At 35.4% G+C, this 15835-nt stretch overlaps 1 protein-coding gene across 1 annotated transcript; it reads left to right on the forward strand.

Moving 5' to 3' along the window:
• The first annotated feature begins 7010 nt into the window (after window positions 1-7010).
• Window positions 7011-8951, forward strand: LOC132281534 (probable L-type lectin-domain containing receptor kinase S.7). The gene has a single exon (XM_059783232.1). It carries the CDS (start codon window positions 7011-7013, stop codon window positions 8949-8951), a length of 1941 nt encoding a protein of 646 aa, XP_059639215.1.
• The last annotated feature ends 6884 nt before the right edge of the window (window positions 8952-15835 follow it).

Below are 15835 nucleotides of genomic sequence, written 5' to 3' on the forward strand. Positions count from 1 at the left end.
CAGTGATTAAGAAATTTCAAGGAGCAAGTAATAAACATATACTCGATCGTCCTGAGTTCAAAGGCTTATACCAATGCCAAGTTTGAAATGAAAGGGCTTTAGGCTTCTCAGTGCCATTGCTTGGAATTTTTCAGAATGGCTGACATTTTCTGGTGAAATGTGAAGTGACATATCGCATTGTTTTGTACTGCGACAACTACAATATAGTACATCCCTCTCTTGCTGTTAGATTTTTTATTTTTTATTTTATATTTTATTATGTTATCATGTAGCATAAGAGCTAAAAGGCACTCATTCAAACCATTGTACTTCCATATATATTATTGGCACAATGCCACTCATGGATTGCCAAGCAAAAGTTGCCACATGTCAAGTGCCGAGATTCTAATTAATATTTAGAGATATGGTGACAACTTTTTATTTTGCTGACACATTGTTACAAATCAATTATATCAATCGTATCATGTAAAGATTTGAATCCTTTTCTATTCTTGACCCGTCGTACGTCCATTCTGTGCACTATGTAAGCGTGATCTTTTTGTTAACACATGTTGGAGTAGCAGAGAAACCGAAATGTTTGAACTTAATATCTTCACTGCCTTGATATTTGTTACAATCATCTATTCATTTCGTTTCAAAATAGTTATCCACTTTAAAAACTGTGATGATAATTAATATATACATGTAACATTCATACAATACATAATTTACATCAAATGTGCAATATAGTATTCATGTAATATATAGATTAAATCGTGCTGCAATTATCGCTACAACATTACTAAATTAAGAATTTAATATTTTTATTAATGTCTAAAGAAAATTAGGAAGGTACACTGTATCATAACACCAAACCGAACCGTGGGAAACAGTGTTGTACATGTTGGAACCAATATATTAAAACGGGGAATATCGAAGCTTAGAGGCGCGTAATCGCTTCTTGAAGATAGTTGAAGCCTCTCCCACGTGCAACGGAAGACAAGTGGCAGCACTATCTCCGGGATTCAACTAAGCCCAGATATCAAAACTGTATGTTCATGAAGGTTACACTTCTTCTTCATGAACCTGTATATTTATCTCCGTCCGATCAACAGAAAATATGAAACTCACACACTCAGACTCAATAATTTGTAAAAGCACTTTTCAAATATCTTTTAATTAACTCTAATTAGTTTAGAGAGAGTGTATCTTGTAGGATTCGTAAACCTACTATTTATACTAGTAGTAATGGGGATGTAATTAACTTAATATTAATGAAGGTATTTAATTTCCATAAATAACATATAAGTTAAAGTAAGTTAATACATTAAATGAAGAAAACTTTATTTATAGTTTATTAAAACTTCATTAAGACATTTGTTGGAATTTTAGGAAATTAATAAGTAATTAATTTGAAACACATAACTCCAACAATCCCCCACTTGTTTCAAATTCATTTTGTTGATTGGTACAGTTATGTGCATCAATAATGGTGTCTTTTGGACTTGAACCATTACCTAGTATAAGTATCATTGATTTCATCTAGGAACTTGGTGAACGATGTCTTGAACCAAGAACCACATTGATGAAAAAGAAATACTACACACACACTTCTGTTCGGAGATAAAGTACTAAAGCTTGACACGTTTCGGCCATGTGTCCGGAATCCGTACTTCTGAGTGTCGTTAAGGATCAAGCCTGTCTGGATCCTATAGAAGCGACCCTACTTCCACACTTAGATCGGTGTGTCCATCAAGAGTGACCTTGCACACTCCAACCGAATACCAATTATGGACTCATTAAGAGAATTTAATCTCACCCTCTTCATTGCAAGATAAATCGGTGAATCTATCAAGAGTGATTGTGTACACCCCAATCGGAAATCCGATCTATAGAATTCATTAAGAGACTCATGTCTCAGCCTCCTCATTGATTATACGGTGAATCTATCAAGAGTGATCCTGTACACTCCAATCGAAAATCTATCTATAGATTCATTAAGAGATCTAAATCTCAACCTCCTCGGTTACAGGATTGAGCACCACATCACATAATAGGGAAATGAACATTGATGTGCTCACATAAGTTGTTATGTTACTTGTTTTTCCCATTGAACCCAGGAGAAATATCACTGCGTTGGGTTCCCATAACAGTACAACTTATTCAATTACAGGCTTTAATCCCATCCCTTTCGATGTCTCGAACACTTGGTCCTTACCCAAGCCCTTTGACAATGGATCTGCCAAATTTGATTTGGACTTCACATACTGAGTAGAAATAATTCCATCAGCTAGGATCCTTCTCACATGATTGTGCTTTAATCGCACCTGTCTAGATTTTCCATTGTAACACTCGCTGTTAGCTCGAAGTATTGCAGCCATATTGTCACAATATATTGTCAAGGGTGGTATTAGCTTGTTCCATATCGGGATATTTTTCAATATGCTTTTCAACCATTCAGCTTCTTCTCCGGCAGAGGAAAGTGCTATAAACTCCGATTCCATAGAGGAATGAGTTATACATGTTTGCCTCTTTGATTTCCATGAAATCGCTGCTCCACCCAATGTGAAGATCCAGGCAGTCACAGATAATGAGTCTTCTCTGTCAGAGTTCCACGTAGCATCGCTGTACCCTTCGATTACAGCTGGAAATTTGCCATAGTGCAATCCATAATCCATAGTACCTTTCAAGTACTTTAGGATTCTTAGCAAAGCATTCCAATGCTCCTTTCCTGGATTGCTTGTGTACTTACTCAAAGTACCCACTGCAAAGGCTATATTTGGCCTTGTGCAATACATTGCATACATAAGACTGCCGATAATCCGAGAATATTCGAGTTGATCCATCGTTTTACCTTGATTACGTACCAACTTCACACTAGGATCAATTGGAGTAGAGACTGCAGAATCTGAAAAGTGACTAAACTTTTTCAGAATCATCTCGATATAGCTGGACTGCGTAAGTGCTAGACCATTTTGGAACCTCACGATTTTGATTCCTAGAATCACATCAGCCTCGCCAAGATCTTTCATGTCAAAACTAGAAGTTAAATACTTCTTAGTTTCTATGACACTTTCCATGTCTGTCCCAAAAATGAGCATATCATCAACATAGAGGCAGATTATGACACCAGAGTTTCCTTGAAATCTACTGAAGATGCATATATCTCCTCCATTAATCTTAAATCCAGCAGATATCATCACCTTATTAAATTTCTCGTGCCACTGCTTAGGAGCTTGTTTCAAGCCGTATAATGACTTGATTAATTTGCACACCTTCTTTTCTTGTCCAGGTAATACAAACCCCTCAGGTTGCTCCATATAGATTTCCTCTGCTAGATCGTCATTGAGGAAAGCAGTCTTTACATCCATCTGATGAATTATCAAATTATTGATAGCATCTAAGGCAATCAAAAGCCTGATAGAAGAAATTCTTGCAACAGGAGCAAAAGTGTCAAAATAGTCAATCTCCTTCTTCTGCTTGAAACCTTTTGCTACTAATCTAGCTTTGTACATATCCAGCGTTCCATCTGACTTTAATTTCTTCCTGAAGATCCACTTGCAACCAATTGGCTTGCAACCAGGAGGAAAATCCACCAACATCCAAGTATTGTTGGACATAATTGAATGCATTTCATCATCGATTGCTTCTCGCCTGAATGGAGCATCACGTGAGGACATCGCCTCGGAATAAGTTACAGGCTCATTCTCAATCATAAGAGTATAGAAGTCTGGTCCAAAGGACTTTGGCTTAGCAATTCTGGAGCTCCTCTTTGGATCAATTTCTTCTGAAGGATCAGAGGATTTTCTCTTCCTTGTATTAGAATCTGAAGGAATATCATGTTCATTTTTACCTTCTCTCTTCGGAAAAATATTCTCGAAAAAATTCGCATGAACTGACTCGATGATTGTATGAGGCGAAGGAGACTCCAAATTCAAGAATCTGTAAGCTTTACTGGTTGTTGAACAACCAATAAATACACAATCAATGCCTTTATAACCAATCTTCGATGTCTGCTGATATGATAGTCTAACGTGAGCTAAGCAACCCCAGACTCTGAAATAATTAACATTCGGCTTTCTTCCTCTCCACACTTCATATGGAGTCATATTGACTTTCTTATGTGGGACTCTGTTGAGAATGTGGCAAGCAGATAACAAAGCTTTTACCCACATATTTTTAGGTAAGCCCGAACTGGTAAGCATTGAGTTCACCATTTCTGTCAAAGTTCTGTTCTTTCTTTCAGCTACTCTATTTTATTGAGGAGTATAAGAGGCTGTCAGTTGTTTTTCAATTCATTCATCTTCACATAGATGTTGAAACTCAAACTTGATGTATTCTCCTCCTCTATCTGATCGAATAACTTTGATGCTTGAATTCAGTTGCTTTTCAACTTCTGCTTTATATGCCTTGAACTTGTCTAAAGCTTCATCTTTAGATCGTAAAGTATAGACATATGTATATCTAGAATTATCATCAATAAATGTGATAAAGTAACGATGCCCTCCACGTGATAAAAAGTCCATTTCACATACATCAGTATGGATCAATTCCAATAGAGTGGATTTCCTCTCTATCGAATAAAAGGTTTTCTTAGTAATTTTGCATTTACTACAAGTCACACATTGATCCATATGTGTTTTATCACAAACTGTGATTAACCCCTCATTAACCATTTGATTAATGGACTTTAAATTCACGTGGCCTAATCTACCATGCCATAAATCAATTGACTCAGCAATATAAGCAGAAATTACTTCATTTTCAACATTAAGTTTAAACATACCATTTGCAACATAGCCTTTCCCGACAAACACACCATTCTTAGACAGAATGAAATTATCATATTCAAAAACCATCTTGAATCCATGCTTGGAGAGGAGGGCACCAGACACCAAATTCTTGCAAATATCTGGAACATGTAGCACATCTTTCAGAGTAATCACTTTTCTGGAAGTAAACTTTAAGTCCACGCTTCCTTTACCCACAACCTTGGAAGATGAAGAATTTCCCATGAACATTGACATTCCATCCCCCACTATTTCGTAGGTTTTGAAAGAGTTAAGATTCGTTGCAATATGACGAGTTGCTCCAGTATCAATCCACCACTCCACTGAGGTTCCAATGACAAAAGCCTCAGTGATTACAGCAGTTAGATCTTCCTTAGCGTATTTCTTAGGCTCTTTCTGGTTCATGAGATCAGCTTTTCGTTTTCAACAATCTTTAGCAAAATGACCGATCTTATGACAATAGAAACACCCTTTGTCTTTTGCATTTGCACCAGAGCCAAAACGTATTTTGAAGCTTTCAGAAGACTTGGCTTTCAAATCATTCTTCTTGTGATTCTTCTTGACGGTTTTGTTGTGAGACCTTTCCTCAACAACATGAGCTTTTACTGTTGTTTCTTTAGAATCTTGCTTGACATCACGATTTCTGGTTTCTTCTTCAATGAAGATGTGTTGCATTAATTGCTCTAGAGTAATATCTTCCTTTTTGTGCATGAGCTTATTCCAAAAATCCTTCCAAGATAGAGGGAGTTTTGTAATAATAACCCCTACATGGAAGTTCTCATCAAGAGACATTCCAGCAGCAATAATATCATTTGCTATGAGTTGAAATTTCTGTGCTTGCTCAAAGATTGACCTTCCATCTTCAATCTTAAAGCCCACATAATTAGAAGCCAAGAACTTTTTGGTGCAGGCCTCCTCAGTTGTGTAGACTAATTTGAGAATGTCCCACAACTCTTTGGCGGTCTTGTATTTCTTCGAGTATTGATCATAAAAGGTGTTGACCATACCACCAAGGATTTGATTAGGACAAAAGTAATCATCGTCAATCCACCTTGAGATCTTCTCGTTGATCGAACTAACTTGATCAGACGGCGTCTTGTCTCCTGGAGGAGTTGGACATGGCTCAGTCAAGACATAAGCAATTTTCAATTGTCGAAGGAAAAATTCCATTTTTCCTTTCCAACGAAAGTAATTTTTACCATCAAAAGCCTCGATATTCGGTTGAAAAATCGAAGAAAAAACGTTGGACAGCAACGATGATGAAGCCATTGGAGAGAAAACTATCTTCAAATTGTTGGAACCAATATATTAAAACGGGGAATATCGAGGCTTAGAGGCGTGTAATCGCTTCTTGAAGATAGTTGAAGCCTCTCCCACGTGCAACGGAAGACAAGTGGCAGCACTATCTCCAGGATTCAACTAAGCCCAGATATCAAAACTGTATGTTCATGAAGGTTGCACTTCTTCTTCATGAACCTGTGTATTTATCTCCGTCCGATCAACAGAAAATATGAAACTCACACACTCAAACTCAATAATTTGAAAAAACACTTTTCAAATATCTTTTAATTAACTCTAACTAGTTTAGAGAGAGTGTATCTTGTAGGATTCGTAAACCTACTATTTATACTAGTAGTAATGGGGATTTAATTAACTTAATATTAATGAAGGTATTTAATTTCCATAAATAACATATAAGTTAAAGTAAGTTAATACATTAAATGAAGAAAACTTTATTTATAGTTTATTAAAACTTCATTAAGACATCTGTTAGAATTTTAGGAAATTAATAAGTAATTAATTTGAAACACATAACTCCAACAGTACATTCTAGGTTTAGGACTAAAAATTAAAATGAAAATTTATTATTATATATATATATATATTATGTAAGATATATGTATATATATTTATAATAATGTCCCAGTTACCTATAGAATAACTAGGTATATGAAGAACAAGAGATTAATATTAAGTTACTATTCTATTATATATTCTGTAGAATGTTAATACGTGTCATTCGATTTGATCAAACTAAAATTGAACCGTTTATAAATAATTTTAGATTTTTAAACTAGAACAGGACCAAAGCAGAACGATTAACTTTGATCTTATTTAAGTGTTTTTATGCACTCGCAATGATTATGGAGTGCTCTAAAAGCCGAACACCACCATAATTGATTAAATAAATAAAATTCATGCATAAAAGAGGGGACAAGCACAACAGCCCTCTTGATTATGATGGCTATTGTAATGGATTCTCTCCCTTTCTTCTTATGGCTAATGATTAGTCTAACTCTAAACACTACTCTTCTTCCATCACCAATTAGTTCAACCTTTGCACACTCCATCAAGCACCACCATAACAGAGGACCTATAACCAACGCAACCAAGCACCTCTACTTCTCAGTTTTCAACCCAAACAAAAACCCTAGCATCAACCAAGATATCAAGCTCTTAGGAAATGCTAACTTTTCAAATCATCATATGGCCGGTTTTATCCAAATCCCTGATTCATCAACAACCGTTGATCTTGCATACAAAGCTGGCCGAGCCATCTACTCCTCTCCTATCCGCCTCCTAGACCCCTTCACTCAAACCCCAGCCTCCTTCCACACCACTTTCTCCTTCCAACTCAACACCACCACTACCGCAGCCACCGGCGGTAGTGGCCTTGCCTTTATCATCGTGTCAGACGAGTTCACTATCGGAAGACCCGGCCCATGGCTCGGCATCCTCAACGACGCCTGTGACCACCATTACAAGGTATTTGCCGTGGAATTCGACACCGGTCACGACTCAGAATTCCGTGATCCAAACGATAATCATGTGGGTATTGATCTGGGAAGCATTATTTCGTTCAAAACTGCAAACGTATCACAAGTTGGGGTGTCCCTCAATGATGGTTCAGTCCACAGAGCTTGGATCACCTATGACGGTCACCGGAAATGGCTAGACGTGCACCTCGGCTCAGACACCGGAGCTTTTCCGTCGAAACCTATCTTGTCTGTGCCCCTCAAACTCTCTCCTTATCTCCATGAATACATGTTTGTTGGGTTCTCAGCTTCTACGGGGAAAACAGCACAAACACACAACATCCTATCATGGAACTTCTCATCAACAGTTCAAGCTAATCTTCTAGTCCCTTCGGCGAGAACTTGCAAAATAAATGTTCACAAGGACTCCCCAAGCAGTTTCATGATCTTTGTGGCAATAATGGGTTTGCTTACAGTGACTTTGGTCAATCTATATTACAATGGCAAGCACAGAAAGAGCTCAGTACTGGGTACCATTTTACCGGAAAAGAAGACGAGACCATTGCCACCGACCAAGGCTCGGCGATATACCATGTGTGAAGTGTATAGGGCTACAAGGAGCTTTAGTGAAGTTTCAGTACTGGGTAGTGACTCAAATGGTGTTTTGTACAGAGGGACACTGTTTAATGGGTGTCATGTGGCAGTTAAACGGTTCACAACTCGGTTTTTTGAGTCGGTGGGTTTGGATCGCCGGCGAGTTGTGAAACTCGTCGAAGTGATGAGCCGGGTTTGTCACCCGAGCTTGGCTCCGATAAGGGGTTGGTGTTGTGACGATAAACAGATGATTGTTGTGTACCACTATTTTCATAATGGAAGCCTCGATAGATGGCTGTTGGGACTCGGTGCTCTTCCATGGACTCGGCGATTCGAACTCATTAAAGAGGTTGCCGGGGCACTGAGTTACCTCCACTCGAAAGGACTCGTTCATGGTAACCTCAGGAATAGCAGCGTGTTCATTGACATGAACTACCGGGCGGTCTTAAGTGATTACGGGTTTGTTGTCGCTCCCGAGAAGCCGGGTGACCGGGTCGATTCGGTTGCCGGTCAGAAAGCAGATGTTTATGGGTTCGGTATGCTTGCACTTGAAATCGTTGCCGGAAAGAAGAGCGTGGCTCCGGATAGTGGTGGTGGAGGAGAAGATAGGAGTCTTTTAGGTCAAGCACGGAGATTGCATGAAAGAGGAGAGACTCATGACCTGTATGATAGAAGGATAGGATGCTGTGTTAACTCAGAAGAAGCAACTAGGGTTTTGGACATTGCACTAGTTTGCACTTTGAGTGAGAGAAATGATAGGCCTTCCATGGAAGAAGTGGTTCAGTTCCTGCATACTCAGAATCCAATTCCTCAACTGATTGGGCTCCGTTAAACAATGCTAATTTCTGAATGGTAAGAAACCTAGCGTTCAGGAATGTTTTAGAACATCTAATGTAAAATTCACTAAATTATACTTAGTTTTTATTGTAAATCTTTTATATATAGACAGAACTATTATGTATATGGTATATTATATGGTAAGATATGTTCCTCAAGTCAGTTTGTCACATGTAAAAAAATCAAGCAAAAAAACAAGAAAGAAGAGAATTGACTTTCACGCATTCATCGTCAATATCTAAATCATCTACAGTATGTGGTCAATTTCACATACCTTGTTCATCATCAATAGATAGCAATTTCAGAGAGCCGTTTTTATAAAAAGATCTAAGGTTTCCGGATCCAAAATTGTTGTCCTTCTCTTTCTCTCGCATACACCATTTCATACCTAGCTAGCTCCCCTTGCACCCCTTTGTACCTGGTCCCACCTTGTCTGGGTTAAACACTATATTCCTAAGTTTAACTTCATTCTTTGGACACTCTTGATCGACAACCCTTCACTAGTTTCCTTCGTGCATGTTTTCTTCGCCTATCGCATGTATGGTGAGTCCATTGATCATCTTATCTTCCAATGCCCCTACATTGGATTCACTTTCAACACATTGCTGGTTTCTAGCTATGGAAATCCAACAAGAAATATTCTATTGAATTTCTAGTGCATATGCTATTAATCCTTTCCGCAACTGTTTTATCACATATGGATGGAGAGAAATTCAAGAGCCTGCAGCCTTTAGAGGCAAATCTTCTCCACATGTAGCTAGGGAAAGTGCTTTGTGTAGAAATTATATATGCAGAACAGTGATCGAGAAATCAGTTCCTAATAATTAGTGATAGCTATACAGCATATACTGGCTTTGGAAGTAGATTGCCTTTGAACTTAGCATCTGACATCCTTTGTAACTTAATTTCTTGCTTTAAGGCTGCTTGTTGATAGCCTAGATCTTTTGCTTTGTGCAGCTTGGACCTTTGTGATGCCTTTGCTTTGGTGCTATGGCCTAATAGCCTTTGTGCCTTAGCTTGTTTGCAGAAAAAAAACACAATTCACTTATTGAAAATTTATCATTCTCCCAAAAAATATTATTATCAAAACAGTATTAATTATCACTTTTGTCATTGTAATTGTAGTACGTATTATAAACTTTCAATAATGAAAAGGAGAACAACTTTTGTTGGGACACTCAACCAAATTTTAGAAAATTTTGAATATTGAGTGTTGAAAGGTTCATTGTCTTTGGAAGATTGAAGGCGATATATTAGCCTTATTAGGTTTATGTTCTTTGAAAGACTAAAAGATCTTATTTAATATGTATCTAAAGTATTCATGTATCTAGTGAATTTATGTACCCACAAAGCTATATATATAGTCTTATGTATTGTGTTGAAGATATGAAGAAAAGAAATAGAAAGTATCATTTCAGAAATTAAAGTATCTTCTTCTTCTATTCTGTTTTACTACAAATTGGTATCAGAGCTTGAATGATTCTATGAATTCAAAAGTCAGAATGGTGGAAGGATTTTAAAGCACGAAGCAAAATAATATTTGGCTCGTGAAAAATCAATTGAAAGAAGATTCAAGGAGGAGGTGATTTTGGCACCGAAAAATGAATGAAAAATTAATTCTCTCAAATTATGCCTACTGGAGCAATATCATTTCGGTTTATCTTAAAGCATGTAGTTTTTGGTATGATGTGATAAAAAATCCAAAGTGTTTTAAGCTAAACAAAATTCAAGCACAAAAAAGAAGAACAGGTGCTGAAGATACTGAAAAATGCAGTTCATCAAGAGGTTTGGAAGCATGTTGAAAATTTGAAATCTCCAAGTCAAGTATGGCAAAAGCTTGAATTTATGTCTTCGTCTAATTATAAATTCAAATCAATATCCATTGAATATTGGTTCCCAAATTATGATGAAGATGGATTTTTTGAAAAAATAAGTTGGGAAGATGAAAATGAAGAAAATTTTGATGAGATGGAAGAAATGGAAGAAAAAGAAGATTTTGAAAAGGTGGAGTGTATGAATATAGAATTTGATGAAAAAAGCAAAAAGATGCAAGATGAGAAAATGGTGATAGTGGAGTTTAGAAAAGAAGGAAGAGAAGGAGTTGATGTTGATAAAGAAAAAATATTCACAGATGAAAATGAGAAAGAAGAAAAATTAGATATTGAAGACACTGAAGTTGTCATGAAAGAAGAAATCATAGGAGTTGAATTTGGTGAAGAAATTGGAATATCAAATCTTGGTGAAAAAAACAAATGGTTTGAAATTCCGCATGAAGCAACATACTCAATTTTAGAAGAAATGGAATATGTTCAATTGGATGATGTTATAGTTGAAGAAAAATTGAAGAACGTTTGTATAGAATATTTCTGAAGTGATATGACATGGGTGAGGGGAACATTGAAGCCTTCTTTGATTTCAATGAGCAAGTCAAAAGTAAATTCAAGAAATGTAGAAATTTTCAAGTGAATCTTAAGAACAACATTGGAAATCAGTTTCAAGGTCAGGTGAAGAAAAATATTAGAAGCATGAAGAAGACAAGATACAAAGCTTGCACATCAAAGGAGATTGCAAAGTATATTTTTGCATTTGAAAGCATTGGAAATTTGATGTTTGTAACGGCTACAAGGCTCAATATAATGTTTGTGGGGAAGATTCAATCTCTTATGAAGTGAAAAGAAGAAAAGTGGAAGGAAGTAATGAATGAATAAATCCAAGCCATTGAAAGGAATGGCACATGGGAGTTGATTAATCTGTCACAAAATAAAACGTCTCTTGGTGGAAACATTTCTCAACATAAACCTTGCAAAGTTGGGTATGAAAAGTAAATTTGGTTTACGGGAGGCATTGTTGGGACACTAAACCAAATTCTAGAAATTTTTTAATATCGAGTGTTGAAAGGTTCATTGTCTTTGGAAGATTGAAGGCCATATATTAGGTTCATATTCTTTGAAAGACTAAAAAGATCTTATTTAATATGTATCTAAAATATTCATGTATCTAGTGAATTTATGTACCCACAAAGCTATATATCCAGTCCTATGTATTGTGTTGAAGATATGAAGAAAAGAAATAGAAAGTATCATTTTAGAAATTAAATTATCTTCTTCTTCCATTCTGTTTTACTACAAATAGGTATCAGAGCCTCTTACAAATTGGTATCAGAGCCTTCTAAATTGGTATCAGAGCCTTCTACAACTTTGAATCCACAAAGTATAGGCAAATAGAACTCGGAAATAATATTTTTAATCGATTAATGAATATTTCGTTCTATCTAATTCTCCCCATCACATATTCCATTGTTTCAGTCTCAAGTTTTCCTTTCCCAATTACACAGTCTTCTTCTGCCATCCCCTGAACCAAGTAGTATCTTATGGCTGCCCTCAACTTCTAACTGATTCTCCCTATTTCACATTATCAAATATTACTTCCTACCACCATCATATACATGATCTCCCTGACATTATTCTATTTGGCTTAAGCTAGCATCACATTCCCAAGCATGGCTTCATTGCTTGGCTTGATATTAAGGGCAGGTTATACTGATACACCCTTGACTCTAAGCCAATGCTTGTTACCTATGCCTAGCCAATGATGAGTCTTTAGATCACCTCTTCTTCATATGTAAGTTCACAGAAGAAATTTGGAGTTTTATTCAGCACTCTGCAGGGTCTATATCAGATCATGACCTAGTTGCTGGTCTGACCTCATTGTCTGGTGCACTAACAACTAGTGCTCTGCAAGCTTCTTGGTGCACAAGCTCCTTCTCTCTGCAGCCGTAAGCTTCATCTGGTGGGAGAGGAATGCTACAGCTCATCGCATCGATCATTCATCAGATCAGGTTTGCTGACCTTAGACAGCTTTGGGGATATTGAGGATCTTCAGCACCTCTACAGACGGATGCATCTTTGCATCCGCTCAGTTCCTCTAAGCTGGTTTGGGGGCTCTCTTATGTTGGATGTTATAGCTCTGCTTGTTCAAAAAGCCTCTTTCACCGTGATTAAAAATTATTTTTCTTGTAGCGTAGCTTTGATTAGTCTGTCTGTTTTTCCCTGGGGTCCACCGTCCATGTACATATTCTCTCTCTTCTTTAGTAGCTTACCCTTTTTAACTTTTTTAAAAAAATCCTTAATCTTAAAATAACGAAACCTTAAATTGAAGTGAAAAAAACAAAGAAAAGATAAAAGAATCTCATTTTTCTTTCAAAGCATAAAAAGAGAGGTTGTTCAAAATAATATGCAAATGTGTAATAAACCAAATGAAATAGTAATGAAAAATAAAATTTATGATTATATGGCTTGCATAAGAGATTCAATTGTGATTGTGATATAAAATCTTTAATGGACATATATAGACACACACACAAGGTTCTGAAGAGGCAAAACTATACAAAATCTAAAATTGAGAAGAAGAAAAATGATTAGATCATGTCATGAACATGGATGATAATTGCATGCTTCTCAGTGGGTTTTCGTCTCCTACCTATATTGGGATGAGCCGGATGGCCCTGATGGATATCAATATCTGCTAGTCGTAGTAGGGACCGTAGGGTGTTCCAACAACAAGGTACAGCCCAAATGCGCTAGACCCGTCCCAATTTTTATTTTTATTTTTATTTATTTATTTTTTATTTTTATTTTTTGGCAAGAAATGCAAACCGCTAGTATATCTACTTTATTCTTTTGAGATTCTTTACTTTAAGTTTGGGAGGTACAAGAAATACCATTAAGTCACAAAATTCTTAGTAATAAACATATACTCACAAACTCATATTTTTGTGTAAAATTCTTTATTTTAAAAAAGTTTGGATAATAAGGTCGCCCTAACTTTCGTATAGGACGAAAAAGTATATAATATCCATGGTGTCTTTACACGTCATAGATACTATAAAGTCACAAAATTCTTAGTAATAAACATATATTTACAAACTCATATTTTTGTGTAAAATTCTTTATTTTCAAAAAGTTTGCATAATGAGGCCGCCCTAATTTTCGTATAGGACGAGAAAATATATAATATTTATGGTGTATTTACACGTCATACCATGCCTAATGGACACTCTCAATTTATTTTGATAAATAAAAAATAAATAATTGTCAAGAAAAGTTGTATTGAGTGAGAATACAATATTTCTTAGATATTTTATGCTTTCCCGAGTGGGACAGAGCAAAAAGGTTTGGGAAATTTTTTTATTTTAGATGATGAATTTGGGTTAGAAGTGTCTTGTCCCCAAGTCGTCAATTTCAGTAACTTCTTCTTCTTTTCTTTTTTCCGAGTCTTTACCTAATTTTTATTTGAAAATTTGCTGAATCTTGACATTTCATTGATTGAAAGGCTTGGTAACTAATTCCATTCAAATAAGCAGCCGGATTTCAAGTTGACCTTTCGTATTTGTAATCAAAACACAGCTTGTTGACTTTGCCCAAGAGCAGTTGAGGATAGACGTGGCAATGACGCCTGTTTGGGATGGGGAATGCTATTTCCATTTAGAATCTCTATTCTCATTTTCATCTTAAAATTATTTGTTAATCGGAGCGGGACGAATTTTATAAAATGTTTTCGTAATTGTAATACGAATTTAATAAAAGTATATAATAAAACAAAATTTTTAACTATGATCATAATTTTCTCTCTCTCTCTCATGCGGATAAAAATAGAATTTAACTTCTCAATTGAAACTTAAAACTAAAATTATTGTTGAAACATTAAAATAATACATAAAAGTTTCCAAATAAAAATAGTACAAAAGAATATTTAGTGATTGAAAAAAATAAACTAGAATTTGCTTAATATATACCTAATATTATTTGAATATAAAATAAAATAAAGATAAAATTGTAATTTATTAAAATAAACTAGACGGGACAGGTGGGTGCCTCGTAGGTGAGGATAATCAAGTAGGGCAAGTTTCAAGTTAACTAAGAGAGTTTCAAAGGTTGCTTTGAATGGTTGGTTTAAAATAATTATAAATGCTCACAGAAAAATTATAACAATATCCAATCTTAATTGGACACATTTATAAATGCTTACCGAAAAACAAGTGAAATAAAACGAGCTGTGTTACTCGATCACTTGCCAAGATAAAAAAATAAAGAAAATAATAAAAGAAGCAGACTCCATCGTTTCCCAAGGAAGAAAGGATAAATTTTAGTAATTTCTTTTATTATTATAAGAATAAGGTTAATCCAAGGCAGTTTTCTTCTTTAAATTAACATATTTTAGAAATGAAAATATTGACAAGTTATATTGTTGCCCGTGTGATCTCACTGTATAAATAATAATAAAATAATTAATCAACTCAAAATTTCTTAAAATAAAAATTAAACTAGTCAGAAAAAGAAATAATAATTTAATTTAATAAAATTAAATTAAAACCATGTGATCTATTAAAAAGACCTCAAAACAATTGTGATGAGTATTTGTTTTACAGTTTTGTGTTTCGTGTGTTAGTCACTCGTATGAAGAAGAATCCTTTTTTTTTTTTTTTTTTTTAACCGAAGAGAAGAGGAACTACATACCAGGGTCAGACAAGCCCGAACCAACCAAAGAAAGATCCGTCTCGATGGCTTCACAAAGCCAAGGAGGCCAAACAGAATAGTGGAGATCAAAATATTTACGAGACAAGGCCCATTGGCTCAGATGGTGAGCAACAACATTGCATGAGCAAGAATCCAGACAAGAAAAACATCTAGAATGGATGAAATTATAGGATTTGAGTCATTTGACTATGGTAGAAAATATGGTTATAATATTTTCAACAAATAAGTTGATCAAATTTTATTAAATAATAATTTTATTTATTTTTTTTTATAAAATGTAATATAATATTTTATTATAATATAAGAATGTTATGAAAAATTTAATGATGGTGAAAGTAATATA

The sequence above is a fragment of the Cornus florida genome, unplaced genomic scaffold, assembly GCF_030987335.1.
Source record: "Cornus florida cultivar Cherokee Brave unplaced genomic scaffold, ASM3098733v1 CherokeeBrave_3.0.0_Hap2_Chr11, whole genome shotgun sequence".
Taxonomy (NCBI): domain Eukaryota; kingdom Viridiplantae; phylum Streptophyta; class Magnoliopsida; order Cornales; family Cornaceae; genus Cornus; species Cornus florida.

Excerpts from the sequence above, each read along its gene's own strand:
- LOC132281534 (XM_059783232.1), top strand. The coding sequence starts at position 7,011 with ATGGCTATTGTAATGGATTCTCTCCCTTTCTTCTTATGGCTAATGATT.